Source organism: Parasteatoda tepidariorum, chromosome 1, assembly GCF_982258835.1.
Source record: "Parasteatoda tepidariorum strain Cologne lab strain chromosome 1, Ptep-v5.0, whole genome shotgun sequence".
In the NCBI taxonomy this organism is placed as follows: domain Eukaryota; kingdom Metazoa; phylum Arthropoda; class Arachnida; order Araneae; family Theridiidae; genus Parasteatoda; species Parasteatoda tepidariorum.
This window is the reverse complement of record NC_141755.1, coordinates 101,638,512-101,664,355: the sequence shown is the minus strand read 5'-3', so window position 1 is coordinate 101,664,355 and position 25,844 is coordinate 101,638,512. Positions and strand designations below refer to the sequence as shown.

At 27.5% G+C, this 25,844-nt stretch overlaps 1 protein-coding gene across 3 annotated transcripts in view; it reads right to left on the bottom strand.

Annotated features, from left to right (window-relative positions):
- Window positions 1-4,487: 4,487 nt before the first annotated feature.
- The window catches only part of LOC107439595 (protein phosphatase 1 regulatory subunit 16A), a 57,698-nt gene continuing 36,341 nt past the window's right edge, over window positions 4,488-25,844 (bottom strand). For all 3 annotated transcript variants that reach the window (XM_087149705.1, XM_043049949.3, XM_087149706.1), the window contains exons 3-11: window positions 20,781-20,851; window positions 20,560-20,705; window positions 17,833-17,936; window positions 15,936-16,060; window positions 13,224-13,349; window positions 12,673-12,748; window positions 6,891-7,008; window positions 6,669-6,780; window positions 4,488-6,009 (exon numbers count right to left, since the gene is read on the bottom strand). In XM_087149705.1, coding sequence (XP_087005831.1) covers window positions 5,425-6,009; window positions 6,669-6,780; window positions 6,891-7,008; window positions 12,673-12,748; window positions 13,224-13,349; window positions 15,936-16,060; window positions 17,833-17,936; window positions 20,560-20,705; window positions 20,781-20,851 — 1,463 coding nt within the window. In that variant the 3' untranslated portion in view covers window positions 4,488-5,424. The remainder of the gene's footprint in view (window positions 6,010-6,668; window positions 6,781-6,890; window positions 7,009-12,672; window positions 12,749-13,223; window positions 13,350-15,935; window positions 16,061-17,832; window positions 17,937-20,559; window positions 20,706-20,780; window positions 20,852-25,844) is intronic.

The window sequence follows — 25,844 nt, the reverse complement described above, 5'->3', positions numbered from 1 at the left end:
TGTTCACATCACTGAATGCCTTCTTTTATTATTATACATATATATATATATATATATATATATATATATATATATAAATACAGAACTTTATTATTTACCTTTTTTATTCGAAATTTTCAGTAATTTTGAAATCCGTGGTGGCAATTAGTCCCCACAAGAGCACCTTATAACGTACCTTTTAGGACAAATGAGGTAACAGTGATAATTTAATCTATCTATGAGAATTTTTTTTTTTTTGCTTGTACGCCGTAAGATTTGTTTAATAGTCCCAAAGCATTTGATACATATATAACATACTATACATAGTACAAGAGTACAAAGTTTAATAAGACTCCATTTTGATAAAATTTTAGCTATTTTACTTTTTCCACACAAATGTAGCATAAATGTATAAAAAAAATTTTTTTCAAACATAGTTTTATTGAAATGCTACATTTAATAAATGTTCAAAAGTTTTACTTTTTTCAAACAAGAAATAAAGTCAAAACACGATTTAATTATATAACTAAAGAGAAACAAATCAGAGATTACAGATAAAAGGATGTACTTTATAAAGTTTGTTTAATTTTTATTTGAAACAGCACAGTTGAAAAATAATTTTAAAACAGGGATTGCGATTTTTAAAAAAAATTGATTTGATTCAAAAAGAGATTTTTTTAATATTTAAATGGCATTTTATTGTTTTTTTTTTTAATTTGAAAGAAGAAACTTTAAGAATTTTAGTTTATAATGAACTAAATTTTAGAAATCTCCTTAATTATACATTAATTACTATCAAATTAAATAGCATTAAAAAAATTGCTTCATAGTAATGCTTAACAGTAGTAGGTATTACCTAAATGCAAATACAAGATTCAAATTGATTGAAGGTCGAATAAAAATGTAAAATAGTTTATTTCTTAAAAAAAAACTTTGAAATTGACAAATAAATTGCATTGCTTTATAACCTCTCAACTGCAGGTCAGCAAATATTTTTTTTTTACATATAGAATAACTTTAATTATGAATCATTGAAAAAAAATGCTGTAAGAAAGGGAAATCTGAGTACATTTTTAAAGAGCATGCCATATTCGATTAATTTTCTAACATGGTATATAATGAAATTCTAATATGGTATATATAAATATGGTATTTAGTAGTCTGAGATTCATAAATATATTTACAATATTGAAACAAAATATTGGTTTTAAGGCAAATGATCAGTAGGTTTTTCATTACCATCATGTTTTTCTTTAGGAAAAAACATATTCAATAACAACTTTTTAAGATATGTAATAAAAATAACAGCATTAAAATTGTCACTTTATTTCTCATTTGAAATCTAAAATATCAAGACAATTCTATGCTTTGTAAAATATCATTTCACTATTGCTGTAATTCTTTACTCACCGAGTCGCAAGTTTCGTCCACAGTGGAAAAAACACGGTAGAAATAGATTTTTCCTAACCCAAGTAGAAAGAATTAAAGAAACTCTTTTTCAAAATTAAATATTAAACCAGATTATAACGGCAATCTAACTTAATTACAAATTATTTAAATACAAACTATTTAATATATCATTTGTAAATTAAAAAAAAATAACTGAAAAAAAAAGTTCTTAACAAATTAATGAATAAAGAAAAATTTAGTTTTATCATTATGTAAAGAACTGTAAAAATAACATAATCCAATTTTATTACAAACACTATTAAATTTACAAATTACATACTAAATAGATAGGTACACTAATAGAAACTGGAAAATTAAAGAAAAAGGAAAATTAAAAATTATCATAAGACAAATAGAAAAATTGAATAATAAAAAATTGAATACATAAATTAATTATTGAATTTACAATTATAGAAATCTTAATAATCAAATATTGTTATGTATGAATACACAAACTAACTCCTTAAATAGAACTATATATAGACTTTTAAAATTCTGTATAAAACTGAACCTTTTTTAAAAAAAAAAAGAAGTTGTTAAAAACTTTTAAATTTTCAGGTACTATATTAAATTTTATTTTTTGTAAATGTAAGCTATTCTTAAAATACTTATTGCTAATAAACTGTATTGTTCATATTTAGTTTCATCCATTTTTAAGATTTTTTTGGATTTGCTCATGCGACGTTTCCAATACGCCACCGTGTAAACAGGCTTCATAGATAAGTTTCAGAATTGAGACTAACTTAAAATTTACCATTCATAATGCTTTTATGCATTTTATAAACACTAAAAGGTTACGACATTAAGTTAATTTAAGGAAATAATATCACAGCATAAAGAGGAACAGTTGACATGAGTGTTACCTTCAGTTTTTCATGCTTTCAGTTAAAGTTAAGTTGATTTAAACATTGAATGGTAAATAGTGCAAGTCATACTGCAAACAGTAAAAGTACAACAGCAATATAGGATGATGAGCTTTATAAGCTTAGAAATCTAATAAATAAGAAGCAGAAATTTTGAAGCCTTTTTACAAATTTTAACCCTTAGCACCATCCATGTTTATCTTCATATGGTTAAACATCAAATAATAAAACAACCTGCTAATAAGAGATTTTAAAACTCAACAAAAATATATATTAAAATGCTTTTCATATATATATTTTGTAAATTCTTAAATTGAGGATTTCTTTCAAAAAATTTATTTAAAGCAATGAACCCTGCTTTAAAAAAATAACATCACTATCAATATGCAGAATTAAAGGTAATATCATTATTTGAGTGTATTGAGTTTTTATTTTCTTCACACACTTTGTTAGTAAGGACTGAAATTTTCTTCCCATTATAGTGACAAAACCTATGTTTTCACAATTCAGTGAAGACATAACTCACAGCTGAACTTGTAAGATGGCTACTGGTGAGAGCAACAGAACTTTGCTATCTTATTTATTGCTATCCTAGTACAAGTCATAGTTGGAAAGACGATAATTTTCTATCAATCTGCATATCACAATTATGCCATAATTTATCATTTTAATTCCATTGGCAAAGATTAAACTAATTAAAATTTACAAACAACATACGTAAAATTATTATAAGTTAAGATGCATCAGCTAATCTTTAGTTAGTTTTTGTTAGTGGTACCTATTCTTCAGCAACATCTTTTCAATCAAACCAAGTCTTTTAATACACTCAATGTTATCATTCTTGGTATTTTGATTTCGTTTTTTTTTTAAATTTTATTTTTTAAAAAAAGATATTAAACCGATGCTGGTTGGAATTAAGATTTCCATGTGAAAATTTCTCTCGAACTACTACAGATGGTTATTGGATAAGTAACCAGCACAATAAGTGACACAATATCTGTTGTATAGTTTACTAAAAAATGTAATTGTATATCCATATGTTGGTCTGTTGCAGGTAAGAATATTCTTACCTTTTATTACAATTGTGACAAAAATGAAATTTTATGAAAATAATATCTGAATTCCTTTTAAATGAAATAAATTATTTTCACAATGAAATAAGCATTATTTTTTTTTTATAAGCAGCGCAGCAAAACTTAAATTCTATCTAAAAAGCAAGGTAATTTTCCTATTTTTACATCTTTTTTTTTAATCATAATTATTTAAAGAATTTCTATCATTAATTATCAATACAAATATAAGGATAATATTAAACATAGACAGGCTTGAATTCATTTTTTTATACATTATTAATACCAAAGTAATAGCATTTTTCATGCATAACGTTTCATGTATTAACAGCATTTGAATCACAATAGAATTTATTTCTAGTAAAAATTATGAAGTAAATAGTGCAAAATATTGGAACCATTCATTTTGTGAAGCATTTCACATATCATATTTATTTTAAATACAGATTTATTTATAAAACAAGCTCTGAAATTTAGTTACATTAATATATATTTTGATTATTTATAATTAATATAATGCAGTATTATTGCATTTCTTCAAAATAAAAAGACAAAACATTTAAAAAAATAAAAACAAAAGAGATAAAATATCTCATGAATAATAATAAAAAACAATAATTTAGGTAAACACCAAACAGTAAGCAATAATATATTTTGTTTTTCAAAATTTAGTGTAATAATTCTGAATTAGCAAAAAATTTCGAAATTTAAATCCTTTTTTTTACAACACTGCAAGAAATGGTGTTATCATTCTTTAACAGATCATTTTGGTCCCATAAAAAATATTGTTAAATTACATTTAAATTACAAACAGTATTTGAATTATGTTGCTTCTCTTTTTCCTAAAAAAACAGTTTAATATGCATAATCAGAAAAAAAACAATGCAGAAAATTAGTAATTAAGAGAATAAGGTTTATTTTAGTTGTTTTGTTTATAAAACAATATCTTATATGTTTTTCATAAATTTTTGAAAAATATTATTTATCTATTTTGCTATATTTAATGAAGTAAAAAACTTATAGAAAAAAAGGAGTATTTAAGTAAATATTTCTTTTAAATATAAATTACATTTTTAAATTATTCATGTAAAATATTTCCCCAGAACAGGAATGGCAAATTTCTTCCATAATGGTAAAAACCACCTAGGAAGAAGTAAATTTCTTACAACCCAAAATAGTAAAAATGAAAGAAATAAATTTTAAAAAAAAATTTATTCTTCAGACTGGTTTAAATAATAATTTTGATTTTCAAGCAATTTAATATATCACATTTAAATGAGTGAAAACTAAAAAGTAACAACTGGAAAGAAAAATAAATTTAATGAATTCCTTAAGAAATTAAAATAACTGCAGCCCTTCAATATTTTACAGAAACAGGCATATTAAAATCTTATTTTATAATTGCATAAAGAGCTGTTAAAATATCACAATCAAATTTTATTAATACTACTAAATTTAACCAATCACATACTAACATACACTAAAAATCACACATAGAATTCTTATTATTAGTTTTAATAATCGAATCGTTTCTTAAATATGTTATATAGATTTTAAATTCTGAATAAAGCTAAAATAAATAAATCGTAAATAATTAGATGATGTGAAAAGCTAACGTTCTAGTGCATTTGAAGTTTAATTTTTTTCAATTTAAGTTATTCTTATAATATTTATTGTTAAACAAGTGCAAGGATCAATTTCAGTTTATTTCATAGTTTCGTTTAATGTACTGGAGAATATATATTTCTTTTGGACAAAATAACAATCTTGCCCTGGAAGTTAAAAAAAAATTATTTTTCGTGTTATAAGGTATTTTTTATTGTATTCAAATTAGATATTTAAAAAGATAATAAGAAAAACATGATCTTCAAGTGAAAAATATTCCTTTCATTATAAAAATATTTAAAAAAAGGTAAGTGAAAGTACATAGTTTGGGTCGAAAACATTTACAAATACATAGTTCTTAATACTAAAGCAATTTAAATTGTACCATTAGGATCCAAACATACAAAATGGAATGCATGATTTTTTTAATTACAACAATAATAAAATATTTCAGTACTTTACATCAAATGGCAACAGCCTTTTTTCTTCCGTTTTTCACCAACTACTTCCAGCGGATCTCCACGGAACTTTTGAGGAAGGACACTCGGAGATGGCGGTTGGTCGTACGAGGTGATGGCGAAATGGCCATTTTGTAACAAAGACTTTCCATTATTGTCTAAAGAGTTACTTCTTTGGTCATTTCTCTGCTTTTTCAAGTCTGCAAGTCCAGACCCGTAGGTAGGACTGGTATTTACAGTGACGTGAATCTCGACATTCACAGACTGTCCTGGCTTCTGTTGCACAACCATAGTTTGAGTCGGAGACAACTTTTCGGTATACAAATCAGACCTATTATTGGGAGGTCGTTCTTTTCCGACCATTTCACAAGTCTCTGTTTTGTCATTCGTAGCGTCGCCTGGGATGGGACGTTTAACAGGTTCCCCTTGTTCTAGAGCTTCGGATGCAGATTTGCCCCTGAAACGCTGCAGCGTATCTTTTCCGTCCAGCGGGAGGAAGGTGATGTCGATGTCTGTCGGATCGAGATCAGAATCCACCAGAGAATTTTTGTCTAGAGCTTCCATAGAACATTTTATGAGATCATCCTAAAAATATGTGAATAATGTGTCAATAATGTTGTACAGTAGGGCAAAATGTAATGCCAATCCACATGGGCATTACAGATACAGGGTTGCCACAGGAAAAAAATAGTTGCTTTTAGTAGCCAAAAGCATGGAAATAGTTGCCTAAGTACAAAAATTTACAAAAAATATGACCAATACTTTATTGAATTAATTAATTATCCTGGCTTAGTTATACCATGATTCATTTAATAAAAAGTTTTATGCAATTAAAAAAAATTTACACAACAGAAAATGTGTAACTAGATCAAAGTTGAAAACAGTAAAAAACTAACATTAATGTTGATAGAAGGAAAAAACAATTTATAAAAATAACAAAATTATATATTAGAGAAAAAAATAAAATACACTTAATTAAATATAATGGAAAATTAGATTTTTTGGCATTTTAGACATAAATAATAGTACAAGAATTTGTTTTCTTTTATTCAGAAGCTCTTGTGGGCCAAAAGTTGCACAATCCACTTCACGCTTAGAAAAAAAGAAAAAAACAGAAAGGAGAACAGAAAAGTCTTCTAATAATATCCTTTTCCTGAAAATAGTTGCTTTTTCAGGCAAAACAAGTTGCCCCAGTCACCTCAGGTCGCATATTAGTCGTCTGTGGCAACCCTGGATGTACTTACATCTATAATTTGAACAATTCCTTCTTTCTCCTGTCGTAACATTGCTTCTTCTCTTGCTTCCCTCCGAGAAATTTGGACTTTGTCCCTTATGCTCGTTCTTCGAATGGATTGACTGGAAGGGAAAAAAAGAACATTTAAATAGAAGTTAACTAAAATTGTTATATTGAGTCATAAATGAGAATCAGGTGATGAAGAGCGAGCTGAAGATGCAGAAGTATGTACCTGCGAGTATTTTGGCTGTGAGTTCTCCTTAACTTGTTACTTTGTGATCCTCTCTTTGTCTCCATTTCATATTTCAGTTGATTTATCCTGTCCCTTACTTCGATGTCTTCTGAAATTTCTAAAAATGAAAAAAAAAAATATGGATTTAAAAAAGGCAAAAGTTAGCCAAGAACACACTTTAATTAACTTAACAGTGTGCTAAGCACATATAAAAGGAAAAACAGAACACCATAGTAAATTGCAATCTAGTAATTACACTTCATAAATTTTAGATAGAGATGCTTTTAGAGAAGGAGGCTTTGGAAAGTCGAAATCTTCAGCATACTTGCCAAAGCTCTGGCCTAGCTGATTAATGAGCTATGACATAGGCTGCCCCCCCCCCACCACCAGTAGAACTTCTGTTTTCAACCATTAAAAAAATTTAAAACTCTATAAAAAAAACAAATTACGAAAACTTCCAATCGTTTTTTTATACAATGGAAATTAGAAGCAATTTTTTTTAAAAATTGTTTATTTATTTTGATCTAAGTGTTTTAGCTGAAATCATTGAAAATTTTTTTTCAATACCCTGATTAAAAACTTGCACTTGTCGGAAAAGAATCAGAAATAATCTTGAGTATTTTTTAGCAATGTAAATTTTACAAAGCATTCTTAAGAAAATAAACTTTTTCAATAAATTAGAAAATGATCTAAGCAAGTCCTGAGAAGACGATGGGACCATATTTTTTAGACTGCAACAAGATGGAGGTAAAAAGAGGGATTCAGGGAATTAAAACACATGGTAATTTCATGCTTTTTTTGTTTACTACTGATGATTTTTTCCCCCAAGCAATTCATTGTTTTGCTCAACTCAACAATTTTTTAAATATTTTATTAGGCGCAAAATAAAAACTAAGATTTCTTTTTACATTTCAATTTGAGTCTCTTTCTATTTTTTAACAAAAATAAAATTATTGCCACTGCCTTTCTGTTAACCTTCACTAAAAAAAGTAATAAAACAAAATCCTCTCTGCCTTGATTTTCACGCTTTTTCCACCCCTGCCACATTTTATTCATTTGAAAATGTTCTTAGCTTTCTTTAATTGCCTCTATTTTACCTATTGCCTGCAACTTTTTTTGTCTCGCTATAAGATTTAAAAATATTAGCTCTCCACATAACCAATTTTTTTCCTATTTATAGTTATGCCTCAAACAAAGTAATCTCATTTCTAGGATTATGGATATATTAACCTTAAAAGAGACATAAAAACTGTGTTGACATTTTTTTTTTTTTTTTTGGTCTGGTCATTCTGTTTAGAATTTTCCTCTGTGTTAGTCATTATCATCTGTTTTGCAATTTATCTGCAATAGCTTTAAACAAATTCATTTTTTTTCCGACAAAATTAAGCATAAATTAAGTTTCATTAATAAATAACTGATAATGTATCATTATTCTAAGCATTGTTGAATAAATAAGTAGCTTAAAATCAAACTATTATTTGACAGGTAAAAATATTTCTTTTAAATAAAAATATTTGTTTTAGAGGCAATTGTATTGGTTATTCTGAGAAACTTTTTCATGTCTGGGCTTTTGGATTACTATTATATTTACCTTGTTATAATGAAATTTAGTTAAGATAATTAAAAACTTTAAAAGTAATACTTTTGTTGCTTGCCAAAAAATGGCATTGATAAAGTTTCATACAGTTAAAGAACGTATCATCACATCACTTTAAAAAATTTCAAAACAATGACTGAAATTACTAATTCAATTTCACTCATTTCAAAACTCAATTAAGTATGCTTTTAAAAATGATTATAACAATTTCAAGTATTTCTTTACCTCTTTATTTTATTTCATATGAATTTATAGCAGGTATGAAATACCTAATACCTTAATTCTCTTTCATGTATAATTAATTACATGTTGGAAAGATACAAATTTTTGCTAACAAATGTACGTTAACAACAATTTACATAAATAACAATTCATTTCAATCCAAGCAATATTACTTAACATGAAAAATTTGCATAAACTTGTACTTTAAACAATCAAGATGAAGATAAAATAATGAAAAAAAATTTTTTAACGTAAAAGTTCATAAAATAATATCAGTTTGAGAAGAATTTTTAAATCTGCAATGAAAAAAAATGCATTAACAAAACAAATTTATCGCTGAAATATTTATAAGATTAAAACAATTTATTTTTGAAATAAACAGAAAAGTTTGCGTTGAATGTTTGCTTGTGTTGTTTTTTTGTACACTTGCAGAGATTAGCTGCATTTCCTCATAAATCTTTACATGGGCTTTTATTTTTATATCTTTTACTGGTGAACGCTAGCAATCACTGTCTTTTTGTAGGATGTCCGATTCGATATTAATACATTGGTTGATATTTTAATACATATTTTCAATATTTTAATATGCGATTAGGGAAACAGTAGTGTTCAGAATACTGGACAGTGGTACTTGACCTTAAAACAATGTAGAGAGTGGGTGATCTGCGTGGTGTCGCTTGCCAACCTCTGGAACAGTTTACTCAGTTCTGCTGATTTCAGATATAGCTTCAAGATTTGAATTAGATTCGATTGTTCACCTTGGCCTTGCTTAGAACCATAGATTGTATACTTTAATATATTTTAAACTTTATACCAATTATATTCGTCTATGCCCCCTGGTCACTTTTACTCATCAACCCTCGAAAAGATCGATCATTCGCTGTTGAATTTTGTGCATTTTACTTTAAATGATTAGTATAGTGTCCCCTCCCCTCTCATGCAAAAATCCTGTACACACCTATGAGCAGTGATTCTCCCTATAACAATTTATTTTCAGAACATCCTTTTTACAATTATTATTATATAAAACTTTTGCTTTTAAGTTATGCACAATTGTACCTTATAATAAAATATAATAGAAATGTATGGCATTTAACTAAAAAGTTTTTGTGCATTTGTATCGAACTCTTAGAACTAAGAATCATACAACAATTCATAATAAATTCTACTTCTTTGAAAAGAGTAAAGAAATAAATAAGTTACATTACATTGTACTTAGTTACAAGAATAATTTTGATTGTTTTGAAATTAAGTTATTAAAATATTGCATGAATTGCTCTTTAAACATTTCTAGCTTTAAAACTTAATAGGAAAAAAAATAATGTTATTTTCATTTATTAGGGCAGATGTGCCGAAAATTGGTCAACTTACAGTATTTCATTTAAAGTTATATTTTATTTAATAATTATAGGTATAAATAATTAAGTCCTTTTCTTAAGTAATATATCTTAATTAATTAAGATTAATCTTAATTAATATCTTAACCTTATCTTAATTAAGTATAATCTTAAATAATTAAGTCCTTTTCAACAAAATTTAACCAATTGTCATTGATCAAGATCATCAACAGTGACCTGAAATTGTAAAACATGCAAAGAAATTTCAAAAAATAAATAAAAGCTAAATATTTATTATTTATTTCTTTTAAAAACCATACTATGAGGAGGATGCCCATTACTTGTACATCTACCTAAGAACTAAACTATAAATATTTATTCCAGATAATTAAAGTCATAATATTTATTCTGGAAAATTTAAGTCATAATATTTATTGCAAATAATTAAAGTCAGACATAGTCCTTCTAGGTTACTTATTGTTAAAATGTTTTCTATGTTTATTATCTTATAATAAAGATTAATTAACCTCACTACATTTGATTATACATAGTAAGCTGAAAATGTATGAAACTAAGAATATTAAAACATGCTAAAATTCAATATGAGTAGAGGTATTCAGAGCTAAGCTCTGCTTTGTGCCATCCCTAATTTCAAAAGTCTATTTTAAAAAAAAAGCTAATTAAATTAAGCAGAGTGTATTTTAAATTAGGAAATCAGGCACAAAAAGATATTTTCTTTGTTTACATTATTATATTAAATTATTACATGGTCCGTATATTCCTAATATTTAACAAATCTGAGAAAACTGAATTTTTAATTTCAATTATTACTTAAAATTAAATGATAAAGGAAAAAAATCATATTATTTCAAAATAACAAATCTGAATCATGTAAGATTTCTATACGTATTTCATAAATGTTAAAATAAAGAAAAGTCCCTCGATTAATATGAATGATGCCGGTAAGCATCATCCATACGCATTGCGATTGAAAGAAAGTGAATGGAACATTGTGAAAATCCATCTCTTTGCATAATTCATGACAGCAATCAATATGATTAGAAACAAAATGTTTTTATGGAAAAGAGAAATTTAAGCTCTCTTTACAAATACCCAATGAAAAAAAAAATTGGACTTTTAAAAATGGAAAATTAATAATAAGCACCTTTAAACACTTTTTAAAAATACTAAGCACCCTGAAGAATAAAAGATAGAGTATTAACGAAGTCCAAGATGGCAAGACCAGGCGAAACTACCTCAAATCGCAAAGCAGTTTTGGGGGTTGGCAAGCAATAGCCAATAAGGAGCGGTGCACTCTATTCTGTTATAAAAACATAGTTTTTAGTTCAAAGTGTTTTTGGCTTGTTAATGGACTTTTTCCTTTCTCCATTGTATTTTATACTTTCTCTAACTTCTAATTTACATATGTTAAAAATAGTATTACATTTTGTTTTGATACACAATTAATCAAGCAAACCCATAAAATATTTTTTTTCTTTCATAGATGTTCAAAAATATAGCTTCAGTTTAGCTATTTTATAACCGTAAATTAGAACAAAATAATGTTTCCATGCACATAATGTTTAAAAATTTTTGGACCGCCTGTTTTTTTGGGGACTTCTATATTCTAGACCCAATGTGATTCAAATGAGATTCAGAACAAAATGTAGAAAAACCTTTCGAAAATGTTTTTTTTTTCTTTCTTTTTTTTGCGCATGCACAGTTTGATTTTTTTTTCTTTCCAATTTTAAAATGATTTGTTAATAATTAAAAATTACTCAAAAAGTTTTGCTTAATTCTATTGAATATTTCAGCAATGATAGTCAGAAAATATAAAACAAAGAAATTAGTTTTTCTCATAAAAGAGTCCAAATCTACATTAGTATTTAAGCTAGGTATACGAAATTTCAGGCAGTGATTGGAAATAACAACCAAGGTAATCAATACAAGTTGCAAGCATATTTATGGTATAGGGTGTTTAAAAATACTCGTTTTCTTTCGTGCTAAATATGAAAAATCTTAAGAACTAAACACTTCTGAAGTAATGAAGTAATTACATAAACTTCTAAGTATTTTGAGAAAGTTAAAAAAATGTCCAAAACAAAACTGAAAGTGTCTCTTCCATTATTGTAGGTTTTATATATATATATATATGTGTGTGTTGATTTTTCATGTGTTTTTTAATTACAAGACAAGTATGCTGTTTAACTTTATTTTTCAACTGCTTTTTATCTTTTTAAAAATAAGGTAATGATCACATATTTTAATTAAAATAATTAAACTAATCTATCAGTTTCAAATAACACTTAGTTAATGTTTATTATATTTTCATACTTGTTTGAACAAAATGAAATATATTTCATGCATAAATATACTAGCAATAGGAAAAAAAATATTACTTAAAAAAATATCACAGCGAAATAAGTCCTAAATCAAAGGAACAATGAAAAATAATCTCATCTTAATTATACTCATAAATATATTATGTGACACTATTCTTCCAATAAGAAAGTACAATGTTGTAAGACTATAATGAATTTAGAAAAATACAGAAGAAAAAAAAAGTCACAAAGCACTCAATGTTAGACAAAATTCTACAAAATATTGTTGGTGGTGAATTATTTACCATATGGTGTTTCTCCATTCTTTGTTTTAGCATTAATATCAGCTCCAGCTTGCACAAGCATTTCAATAGCATCAGGCTTAAAAATATATATATATATATATTTAGTAAAAAAATATATCTTACATGAAATAGATTTATAAATATTATCATTGCATGTAATAACAGAAACATAAATTTTTAATGAAGATATAAATAATGATAGAATTTAAACCATTCAAAAGCATTTGGAATAATTTTAAGTTGTTTTTTTTTTTCCAGAAAAAATTGAATTGAATCAACATAGAAAGATATTTGTCTTTCTATCAATTTTTCTATCTGTAATTTAAGAAATCATCACTGCATATAAATGTCCTATGAACCCATTTCCCTTCAAAATACTAGAAGGAAAAAAATTAATTTGCAAAAAAAAAAAAAAAAAATTTGGACTAAAACATTGTTTGAAATTTGCATAATTGCACAGACATCTGCTAATAGTTTGGTAACATAAGCTTTAACAACTAACAAATGTCTTTTTTTTTCAATATGTATTTGTTCAATAAACTTATACTTACATGTCCCCAGCAGGCAGCTGCATGTATGGGTTGCCACTGATCATCATCACATATATCTATGGTTGCATGGTTTTCAAGAAGAAACTCCATAGCAGATAGATAACCATTGGCAGCAGCAATATGCAGCTAGTAAAAAGCAATTACAAATGCTGTCAGAAATCATACAGAATGCAGATGTTATAAGAGAAGAATTCTATAATAAGATTATTCTGCAGTGATCACATAGTAAGCAAAGCACACTCAAAATTTTACTCTTTCCTGTAGAAATATTTTTCTCAGTAAAATTATTTTAAATATTTTTATTATTTTTTTAATTTTATTTCCTATATTTTTCAAGTTAAATTATTCTAAAATTGCATTTATATTTAGATGATAGTTTTTTTTTAAAATGAATTAATATGTGCAGTAATTTACATTTCAGTCATATATACTCAGTAATTTACATTTTCCTCGTAATTTTTATAAGAATTAAAATATATTTAAAACTAATAAATACCAAACAAATTACTTCAAAAGGAAATAAATCTTAGAAAAAATTGAACTTTACTTAAAAAAAAATTATTTTGAAAAATTAACTGTTGATGTTAGATAGCACTGCTAAAATAATTGAATACTTGAAAATCAAGCGAGTGAATGATTTAATTTCACAAAAGCTGATTCAGAGAAAAAACGAATATCAATGCAGACAGGAGCCATTTTTCTACAGCACAGCCTAATTTCACTGTTATAACTCTTGGAGAAAATTGATTATCTATGTTATTGAATTGTTATATCTGCTTTCAGTAATTTATATTTTTCACAGAATTTTTAAAGCATTTAAATATATTTAAAACTAATTAATTCTAAACAATTTACATCTAACTAGAGGAAATAAATCTTGGAGAAACTTTACTTAAAAAAATTAATTTTTCAAAATTGTCTGTTAATATTTAGCACTGCTAAAATATTTTATTTTTCAAAATAATCTGTTGATATTAGATAGCACTGCTAAAACATTTGAATACTTGAAAATTAAGGGAGTTAAGCTGATTCTGAGCACTGTTATAACTCTAGCAGAGAATTGCCTACCCATGTAATTGAATTGTTAAACTTGTGAAAAATGGGCACAAACCGATCTAATAAAATACAATAATAAACGTTTTTAATAACTTTAATTTTGCAAAGAAGAATGTTATCGTAAATGATATGTCATAGTAAACGTAAGTTGATGAGTCTGGCGGAAAGAAAGAGGATTTTTAGGTCTCTCATAACTTCTGTGATTACTTGAAGAGCCAGAAAAGAGTTGTAAAATAAATTTATGATGGAACTTTATTTGCAAAACAAATATTTTCAGAAATTTGCTTATGCTAACCAGATTTAGGCAAAGCATAGACATTTTAATAAATGTTGTATTATTTTCTTCGTGTTTAAATCACATTCATTAAGGCACAAAAAAAGTTTCGTTCATGAAATAATTGAGTAAGTAAAACGGTTACTACCATTTACCGTACCATTAGCCAAATCAATGAATAAATCATTTAGTTAAAACATTAATTTTTTTAAAGAAATTTGTTTTATTTTTATTCCATTTATAGAACTTGCAACTTTAATCCCTCATAAAAACACACGATTTATCTCAAGTGGAAGAATTACACATTTTGATAAAGTCAATAACCATTTCAAGTTAAAGAAACTAACATATTTTGAAAATGTTTTAACAGAAAATTTTTACTACAATTGAATTGCTAATAATTTATGTGGCAGAATTTTTTCGAGCTACCTGCAACAAAACTCTCAAGCACTAATATCTTCCTGCAAGATACTTCTAATAATAACAAACATATATGTTACTAATTTAAAATAACAAAAATGCTGTTTACAAAAAAAAAATTTATAATTTTTTTTAAAATTGAACATGTAATAATTTTTAATTCTAATATTATGGAAGATATTATCACATTTTGATGGGGGGGGGCACAAATTATTTCCTTCCTTGCATTTTGTAAATGCTCATCACAATAAAAAAATAAATAAAAATCATGAAATCCATAGTAGTAATTGCTGAAAAAATCACGCGAATCAGATAAGAGTTTCGTTTCGAGATTTGGTTATAATAATAAATAATATCGTACAAAAAATATCGGATTTAAAAACTACGGATAAATCAATAGCAATAACTGCCAAAAATTTTATAGAATTATAGCCTTAAAAAGTAAATACTCAAATGCATGATTCGAACTTTGCATATTGTTTAAAATATATTGGGATATTTAAAATCCACTTGAAAATCAAAATCAATAACTGCCGAAAATACAATCGAAACATTAATCTAAATGCAAGATTCAAATATCACATGTAAATTTTTGTAGAAAAGAAAAGAATTTTTTTTTACTGTTCAAAAGAAAAATATTTCTGCAAGAACTCCGTAACATTCTGCGGCAATGTCGCCGTGATTCTGCCACGGGGCTAATAATTTATTAATGTTTTCAGAATTCTCAAAAATAACAGAAAAATAAAATTTAAAAAAATATATGTCACAATGTTAATAAAAAATAATAATTGAAATAGTGCATTCATGCACCTTTGGCCAAAACTAAGTTAATTACATTGGTTATAGATGTGGCCAAAAATTTGTTAATTACATCAGTTTTTCAGAACAGTTCAAATCTAGAACTAACAAAAGTGGACAAATTTTGTAAACAGAGCAGTTAATAATTTAAAGTTCACACTCACAAAACTTGCACCATTCTTGTCCTTCGCATTTAGAGATTCCTCTTGAGAAACTAAATATTTAAGGTCTTCCAACATGCGGTTCTCGGTTGCCGCTCGGGTTTGATCAATCATTTCTTGCGTTATACCTAGATTAACGAATACAGATTTCATAACCAAATTATTTACATGCATCTGGCTAATCAGAAATATCCAATATTTTCCAATCAATTAATAATATTTAGGTTTATTGCAATGATGCCTTTAGGCTAATTAAAAAATATACTGCTCATTGCTCAGTTAGTCTATACCTTTTACTATAAGAACAAATATTAAAGGCTAATTATAATATATATATATATATATCACAAATGGGCTGATATTTTTTTTCAATGAGCAGAGAATATTTATTCTAAGCAACTTATTAAACACAAAATAAAATGAGCTAAGTAAAAGTTCATTAAAAATAATTGAAGCAAAAACTATGGATAAAAAATAAAGTATTGTGAAATGGAATCTGTATTATTTATGTGTACAAAATTAAGATTCAATAACCCATGGCAACAAAAAATGTATGTGATTCAGCTAAACATATTGTCATAAAATATGCATTTAGAAAAAATGGAATATATTTTGAAGTAAGATTATAGTACACAGAAAAATATTAAAATTTTTTTATCTTATGATTAGATTTTTCCATATTAAGTTACAATCTTTATATAAAAATACATTTTGAATGCACTAATGTGTTAGTCAATGGATGGAGAGTTAAGATAACTAATGTGTTAGTCAATTACGGCTAAGTAATAAATGAGTTTGAGCAACTTTTATTAACTAAACATGAGTATTAAGACAAGTTTTAGTACATTTTCGAATTTTTTATATTATTTTCAGTGCATTTGGCACCCAGAAGTATTTTAAAAGAATTGTATTTAGAAGTTAATTGAAATTTAGATACTTTTATTCTTATTTTTACGTCCTACAGTTTCTGACATACTCGAAACAAATTCCAATTAAGCAAACTATTTCATGCAGATAAAAAAAATAAAGACTAAAAAGAATTTCAGAAAAAAATAGCATAAAAAATAAATTATTATTGAAAAAACTTTATTACTTAAATGTTAGAACTTTTAATAAGTGTATGCTAATTATTAACAAAGTAATTAATAAAAAAATTATAATAAAACCATATAATAAAATTATAAAAATATAATAAAATAATTATAACACAACTTATAAATAAAATTTCGGAGTATTCAGATTTTCTTAAGGTCAAATGGCAGTATCATTATTACTCATACAAACAAGTTTACATATAAAGAAAATATAGTTTAATGCACTCATAAATGAAAATTAAAATAATTACAACAAAGCTTTTCTTTTTAATCAAGCAATATTTACTATTACAATTGTAACACAAATAAATCTGTAAATTGAAAATAATGCTCAAACACAAATTCAGTTATTTTCTTATCAAATTATTTTATAACTGTCCTTGAACAGCTGACTCAATTTTGGTTTTAATCCTGTAATCCTGTAATTTTGAACTCGATCCAGAAGACAAGGGAACTCCTGGATCAAGTATTGGGTGAAAATTGCCTTTGTGGAGAACTTTAATCTGCATTTGCGTTACATGGAGAGGAAAACCATGATAACCTTCCAGGGTTAGCCTGAAGGCAAGGGGACTCTAACCCAAGATCTGTCTACCACTGAGGATACTTTACGTCAGCACAGTGGTCAGTTCAAGCCGAATGCGGATTCGTATCGACCAGCCATCTCTGGGATTCGAAACCGGTTCACCTCATTAGAAGGTGAATGCTCTATTCCCTCAGCCACCATGGTTCAAATTATATTTATTGATATTACTAACAAAATATTGAGACAAGAGAAATATTTGGTAATATAATTTTGTTCTTCTTACCTTTCTTGGCCATTTCATTTTCAATGTAGTCTAAGGTTGAATCATCATCACAGATGTCATATGGCATATTTCCATCAGCATTCACAGCCAATAAATCAGCTCCTCTTTAATAAGAATTCAATTCAATTATTTTAATCATTACCTTATTTTTAATTAAGTAAGAGACAGTGGAAAGAAACTAATAATACTTGTTATAGCAAGAAAAAGCGAGATATTTTTTTAATATAAAAATATCCATATTTTTGTAAATATTTAATCTAGGTTTAAGAAATTTTGTGCGTTTACTGATATAATAACAAAAAGAATTGTAAAAAATTAAAAATTTATAGCTAAATTTTTTGGCTTATGGTGATCAAAAACAACATTTTTCGTTTGCTGATCCCTCAGAAAGCTTTGAGCCTACAAAATGTGTTAGTACAGTGATTCTCAACCACTGTGCCGCGGCACTTTTGTGTGCCGTCAAATTCTTAAAATGTGCCGCCAAATATTAGAAATGATACAATAAAAATTATATATATATATATATACTTTTTGTAATTTTTCCACGCTTTGAACGCGTGAACATCTTAGTCGGCGATTGTCTTGTCTCTGACAATCTTAAAATAACATGGAAGCGTTTAAATTGTATATGACACACAATTTTAAAAAAAGGTTTTAGGAGCTAATCATTAAAGTAAGCTATGCAATTAATAAACAAATTAACAAAGGATAACTAACAAAACAAATATATAAAAAACAATTTAACGAAGGATAACTAACAAAAATTAAGCTAACTAATAATAATTAGCAAAATAACTAGTTAACAAGAAATCATTAAAAAATAACAGTTAATGTTAAAAAAAAGTAACTGCTTATAACTATAGAAAAAAGGCTAACAATTAATAACTAGCAAAAAAATAACTGTTACTAACTAATAAAAAATTGGTCGAAAGAAATAATTAATCCCTTAATAAATGTGCTTTTGTAGTACATATTACTTATTATCACAAACTATTTAACACAGTGTAAAATAGGTAATTAAACAACTTTTAATCTAATTTTTTTCATTGTGTGCCGTCAAATTTCGAAATCGTTAAAAGTGTGCCGCACCAAAAAAAAGGTTGAGAATCACTGTGTTAGTATATAAACTTGCGTGTGTTTGTTTTATTATCTTAGATCAGGGGAGTCAAACTCGCAAAATTTTTGTGGCCCAGTCCGACGCAAAGTAAAAATAAATTAGAAATGTGAATTAGAAAGGAAACTATCATATGAAATTATAATATATTTTATTTATAAACTATACGGATAATTTTAAATTCTACTCGCGAAAATGTAAAATTCTAATTGGCTTGCGGCACCTGCCATTCTAGGGATACTGCATCGTATCAAAAATACGCAGAAAAAAATTTCGAATCTTAGAACGGAATTTGAAACAAGGTTTAAAGATTTTAATTCCTCGGAAAACAAATTTTGTTTGTTTTCGCCGATTTTCTCAATAAATATAGACTCCAGTATTATGCAAATGGAAGTGATTGAGATTCAGTGAGACTCAAATTTGAAGGCAAAATTCATTGAAGTGGTTATGCCTGAATTTTACAAATATTTACCGGCAAGGTTTGAAAATACTCGAAAATTCGCATATGAAATTATTTCCATGTTTGGAAGTACTTATCAGTGCAAGCAATAATTTTCTGTTATGAATGGAAATAAATTTCCTGTCCGAAACTGTATTTATAACGCTCATGTTGGGTCAATTTTGAAAGTAGTCTCGGCCAAAAAAATTTCTCCCGAAATAGGAAAGATAGTAGCAGAGAAGAGATGTCAAGTAACAAACAATAATTTAACTTTATATATGTTTATTACAATGTGCTATTCAAAATAAAAATATTTGTTTCTATGAACATTGATTTTCTTTTCCCTGCGGCCCACCTAAAGTTAAGCATTGTTGATTTGGCCCAAGTTAGCTTTTGAGTTTGACACCCCTGTCTTAGATGACATTGGAAAAATAATGGCCCTGAAATCGGTCGAATTGATCCTGAGAAATCGAATTTTAAATATGTGACTTTTTTAAAATTCGATTTCACAGGAACTATAAAGTTCGTTTTTGCGTCTGATATCCTTACTTAAAATACCGTCTGTATAAACCATTAAGATAAGAGTTCTAGATTTCTTGGAATATATAAAAAAGCATTGATCACTTAAATCACAAATATTAGTTATTAGATAATTTCCAAGCGTTTCTTAAATCACTGTCATGAAAAGCATGGAGTTTGAAAGTTTAAAGAACAAATTCGTAGAAAGTGCTATAGAATAAAGAACTATTTCACGTAAATATGTATTAAAACTTCTTAATATCTCCTCATATTTAACCAAGCCAATTTTTTCATTCAAAATCATTTTGAATACTGGTGAAAATTAAGTTCTCCAGTTACGTTTGCTTTGTAAAAGTAGAGAAGTAGTGAGTGACTACATTTCGAAAATGGTTTGTAGTCGCTACATTTACAAAAAAAAAAAAAAAAAATTTGTGGTAGTTAACTACAATTATAATAAAGTAGTTGTAGTCAACTACAAAGAAAATATAGTTTTTCCGACCACTGTTGAAGTGAATATTTGATCAGCATATAAAGTAGGTTAAATGCATTTTTGCATTTTTCTCGCGCTTTATTATTTTGAGGGATAGACACTCTTACTATTAGTGCATAAAGATTCATATCAAAGTCTCTTAGAAGACTGCACACGGGATCTTACTTGGTTATTAGATATTTCACAATATGCAAATGTCCGCAAGTAGCAGCAGCATGAAGAGGAGTCCATTGCTCGCTATCTTTTGCATTCTCGTTGGCACCAAATTCGAGGAGAAGCCTCAGCATTTCTTCACTGTCATCAATACAGCACTATAACATTGAAAGAGAAACTTTAGATTTTGGAATGTCTTTAACAGCAACAACAAAAAAACTAAAAGAAAGTACCTGATGTAGGGCAGTCAAACCATCTTCATTGGTGGAATCTGGAGATACACCCAACATCAACAACCGCTTCACTGAAAACAACATTCAAATGTTAAAACTATAGTAATATGGCCGAATACTGAATATTCGGTGAAATACCGAATATTCGGTAATTTTAAAAAAATCGACAGAATACCGAATATTCGGCGTACTTCTGGTAGGTGGTAAAGGGAAAAAAATTTCATAGAAATTGTGGGAGAGTCACATTGACAATGCCAACCTTCATCTATGAAAAGGTACCGCTAATAGAATCGCGTTAACATGTCTGTTATACTAGTTAACTGGAATTGTATTTTTGTAGTAGCAGAAACATTACAGTACTCCCCCACCAGAATTATATCTGTGATAGAATTCGATGAACTAGTTGATTCATTGTTGTTTTGTGAGAAGTCGGGAGAGCTGTATTAAGATCACCTTACTTTTTGAGTGCTGATTGTGAGAGCTACATTAAGGTCACGGTCGCTCTTATATTGCCTTTAGCAGTCTAGTGTATATGTTGTACGTTGTGTGTGAACGAGACTGAGAAGCAACAGCGTGAGAAGGGCAATGTCGCAGTCACAAGTAGCAAGTCAACTGTTCAATGTGGACCATCCATCGAAGTAAGCGTGTTCAGATCGAAGTGGGAGTTACTGAGAAGATAGGCGTACACATATCGAAGTGGGAGTTTCGGGCAAGGTAGGCATGTTCACATCACGTCCTGGTCACCATTGTGGGTAGAGTCACATAGACATAGACAATGCCAACGTTCATCCATGAAAAGGTACTCCATCGCGTTAACACGTCTTATATACTAGTGAACAGGAATTGTATTTCTGTAGTGGTAGACACACTACAAAATGTATAGGATAATTAAGAAAAATAAAAACTGATTAACAACTATTTAAAAAAACACTAAAGTTGTAAAGTTGAAGAAAAAAAGAAAAGAAATAGTAAAAAAACCATCTTCATTGGTGAAATCTGGCAATACACCCAACATCAACAACCGCTTCAATGAAAACAACATTCAAATGTTAAAACTATAGTGATATAGCCGAATATCGAATATTCGGTCAAAACAAAAATCGGCTGAATACCGAATATTCGATCAAAATAAAAAAAGAGTCATAATAAATGTTATTTTTCTAAAGAAACAAGTTTAGTCATTGTTGAAAAATAATCAAAATTTAGCTGTATTTCTGGTATGTGGTAAATGGAAAAAAACATTCATAGGATAATTAAAATTCATAGGATAATTTAAATTAATTAGATATGAAGATACTTAAAAATATTTAAGATAAATAAAAACTGACTAACAACTATTTGAAATAAATAAAGTTGAAGAAAAAAAAAAAGATACATAGTAAAAAAAAAAAGGTTTGAAGTTGAAGAAAAAAAAAAGATATAGTAAAAAAAAAAAAAAAATCCTCTTAATTCTTAAAACAGAACTAAAGATAATATTTTCCGAAAAATAATTTATCCATAAAACAGTAAAAAAGATAGAGTCTATCAAAAAAGCTTTTAAAAATGCAGCGCTATCATAAAAACAAAGATTATATACAGAAGCAAAACATAAAAATCGATCTTAATTCTTGAAAAAAATTTTTAAAGCTGAACGTTTCACCTTTCCAATTGCCATATTTTCTAGAAAAAGGTGATGGTTAAAGTCTAATAGAGATCCTCTTAATTACCGCGTCATAATAAAAACATCTGTAAAAACGTTAAGTTTTTCGAAAAAGAAAATCTTGATAGATACCAAAACAAAAATCGTTCTCAATTTTTAAACGATAGATTTAATTCTATAAAATGTAATTGAACTTTTTCACATTGCCGTATTTTCAGAAAAAAAAAGTGACTAATAAAGAACAACGTTCATTAGAAACGCTATTTTAACAATGCTGTCATAGTAAAAACGTTGTTAAAAATTTTATCAAAAAATAAAAAGAGAATATTTTTTTCTTAGTCATGAAATGTAACTTTAACGTTGAGAATCACAGTGTTCAAAAATAGTCGGACTTCTATTTAACGAACTTTCTTTTACGAATCTACTACTACTGCTTCATGAAATGCATTACTGTTTTCTCTAAAAATTATCTTAGAGAAAGTAGTAAATTCCCTTTTTGTTTGCATTTCAAACGAAAAACTCTGTTCAAATGAAGGGATTTTATCCGTAGCAATTAAACTTAAGAACGCATTTGGTAATGTATGTTTAAAATTACTCTTATAATAAATGCAACTATAATTTTATACATAAATTTAGCCTTTTTTTAGTTGAAAAAGTAACGTAACATGATAGTGTAACACTGGATAATGCTTTGCTCTATTCTTGCTTTCCTCGCAGATTTCTTTTATGGCTAAGATTTATAAAATAAATAGTAGATACTAGTTTACGAGATAAAAGTGCATCCATTGCTATTTTAATTATGTCTAACTTTTATGAATTTAAAACCTGTTTTGTGTTGCTTAGGTATTTTATAAGGTGATTTTCTATTTAACGAATTTTCCATGTAACAAAATTACTATCGGGATTTAGTGACTTCGTTAAATAGAGGTCCGACAGTAGTTATATGTATTACCATACAAGTGACTATTAAAGAATAACGTCTATTTGAAACGCTCCGTTAGCATGCTTCGCTTTATCATTTAAGTCCCTCTATCGGTCCTTGGCTTTAGTTAAAACAGAAAAAGAAAGAAAACAAAAAAAAAAAGTTCTCAATTTATAAAATATAAAATGTTAAAAAACGATGAATTAACTTGTCTGAATTTAATTAAAAAAAGAAAAAAAATCAGCATTAGAAGAAAAAAAAAACTCATGTTTCAGTATAAAATATCTAGTTTCAATTCTTCAAATTTCGCTTTTTTAAGTGTCTTTCAGAACAAAAATTAACAAGTTTTAGCACTTAACAATTGTGTTAAAACCATTTCTAATAACGTACAGTAAAAAATACGATTTTAGATTATTCTTTAGAAAAACTATTAAAATCACCCCCCCCCCCTAAGAAAACTCTTTCCAAACAATACTTTGCCGAATATTTGGTCAACTTCATTGGCTATAATTAATAATAACCGGTTAATGTGATAAACTCGTTTAAATTATTCACTTTAACCAGTTTATTTGGTTATTATTAATAATAACTGACTACTCACATTAACCGTTTTATATATATATGTAACATAAAAAGCTTAAATTAATCTTTTTATGTTAAATCCTTTTCTTTTATTTTATTATTCTAATCGAAATGCTTTCTCACACTTTTAAATTCACACCCTGTCCTTAAATCTATTTTTGGCTCAACTATGCATTAATTAAAAGCAGGACATTTTTCCCTTTAATCTTCGTGGGAATCACTCGACCTATTTCATAAACCAATAGTAATTTCTAATATTTTCCTCTTTTCCCTAAATAGAGACATTTACGGATTTTACTTTGCAAGATTTTCCCTAATATATAACCGAGGAGCGCAACTTTTCGTGTACACTTTCATGGCTGCTCGCTGTCCAATAATTAATAAATTTTGTACCCTCCTTCCTGGTCTAAGACCTGTTTTAATCCTTCCACTCGGCAACGATGTTATTAAGTCGCCAGGATTGAACGGTCGGGAAGGGGGTACAGTACATTAAAGATATGTAATATCGCATTTGAAATTAGAGGGTACATCAAAAATATGGAATAACTTCAAATAACTCATTCAAATGGACAGTAGGTAAATAAGCAGTCAAATTCTTCTTCAACTAATGGCAATTCATAATTCATCCAGTAGATTCAACAAAAAATAAATTCTTCAATCATCGAACTTTTCGTTTATTTAAATCAGTGGTTCTTAACCTTTTTAACCCGCGACCCAAATTTGAGAAATATGTTCATGTCGCGACCCCAAAAAAAGTCAAAATTAGGCTGAGTAAGCCACAATGGCTTCTTCTGGGAGGCGTTGGTATTACTTATTATTTGATGTATTAGTAACTTTTTTGGTTCGACTCAGCGCGACCCAAGAAATATGCTTCGCGACCCAAATTTGGGTCGCGACCCATAGGTTAAGAACCGCTGATTTAAATGATACCTACACCCAGTGGAACTTCACTTAAAGATCATCGACTTTCCTTTTGTGTATGCTGCATGTTATGTCTACGTTCTGAATACAATAATACTAGAAAGCTGAGATATATATAACACAAAAAGCTTTAACAAATCTTCGTATGTAATTTCTTTATTCAAATTCTTCTTAAAAAGAATAAATTTTAATAATAATAAATTTTTGAACAACGACGGGTTTCCACAATTTGGTACAAGGTAACTCAAGCAAACACATGGTTTTAAATGACACGATTTTGAAGAAACTAATAAATAGTGGGTAAATTTAATTATTTTAATGCTAATTACATAATCCCTTAATAATTGAAAACGCAAATAAATGCAATACTTTGCTGGTTAACATAGACTGAACAATTATTCAGACAAAACACGAAACAATCGAATGCTCAAACGATAATACATCTTATTGATCTGGCATCTTTTCAATAATCGTCTGCTGCGAAAATTGTTTAGAAGAAAGCCATTAAAAGAGATGCAACAGTTTCCTGCCAAAGGAAATTATGAAGTTCACGATGTCTGAGGGTCATGAGGAAGAGGTGAAGGTGGAATACATAAGCACGCTTACCCAATATATGTATTTCCAGTGATGATAAGAGAAAATTCTATTTCTCTCTCTTTCAGAAAGAAAAAAAAAGTTGAATAATTTAAATTCAAAACGATAGTTTAAAAAGCTTGCTAGCTCAATAACGTGCATACTATGAATAATAATGTGGAACAAATTTTTTGTCGCTTTTCTACAAATACTTGTTATTGCCTAATTCGAGTCTGAGGATTTCAAATATGAAATTAGTTTGGCTCCTAAAGCTACATTAAAAAAAAAAATAATAAATTTTTTTTTGTCATAATGTACGAGTTTAAAAACGTTATTCATAACAGGGGGTTGCATAAATATTGCGAAAAATTTCTAGGAGAGTTAGGGCTCATCATCAGGATTAAAACTGCATAGAATCCCATGCAAG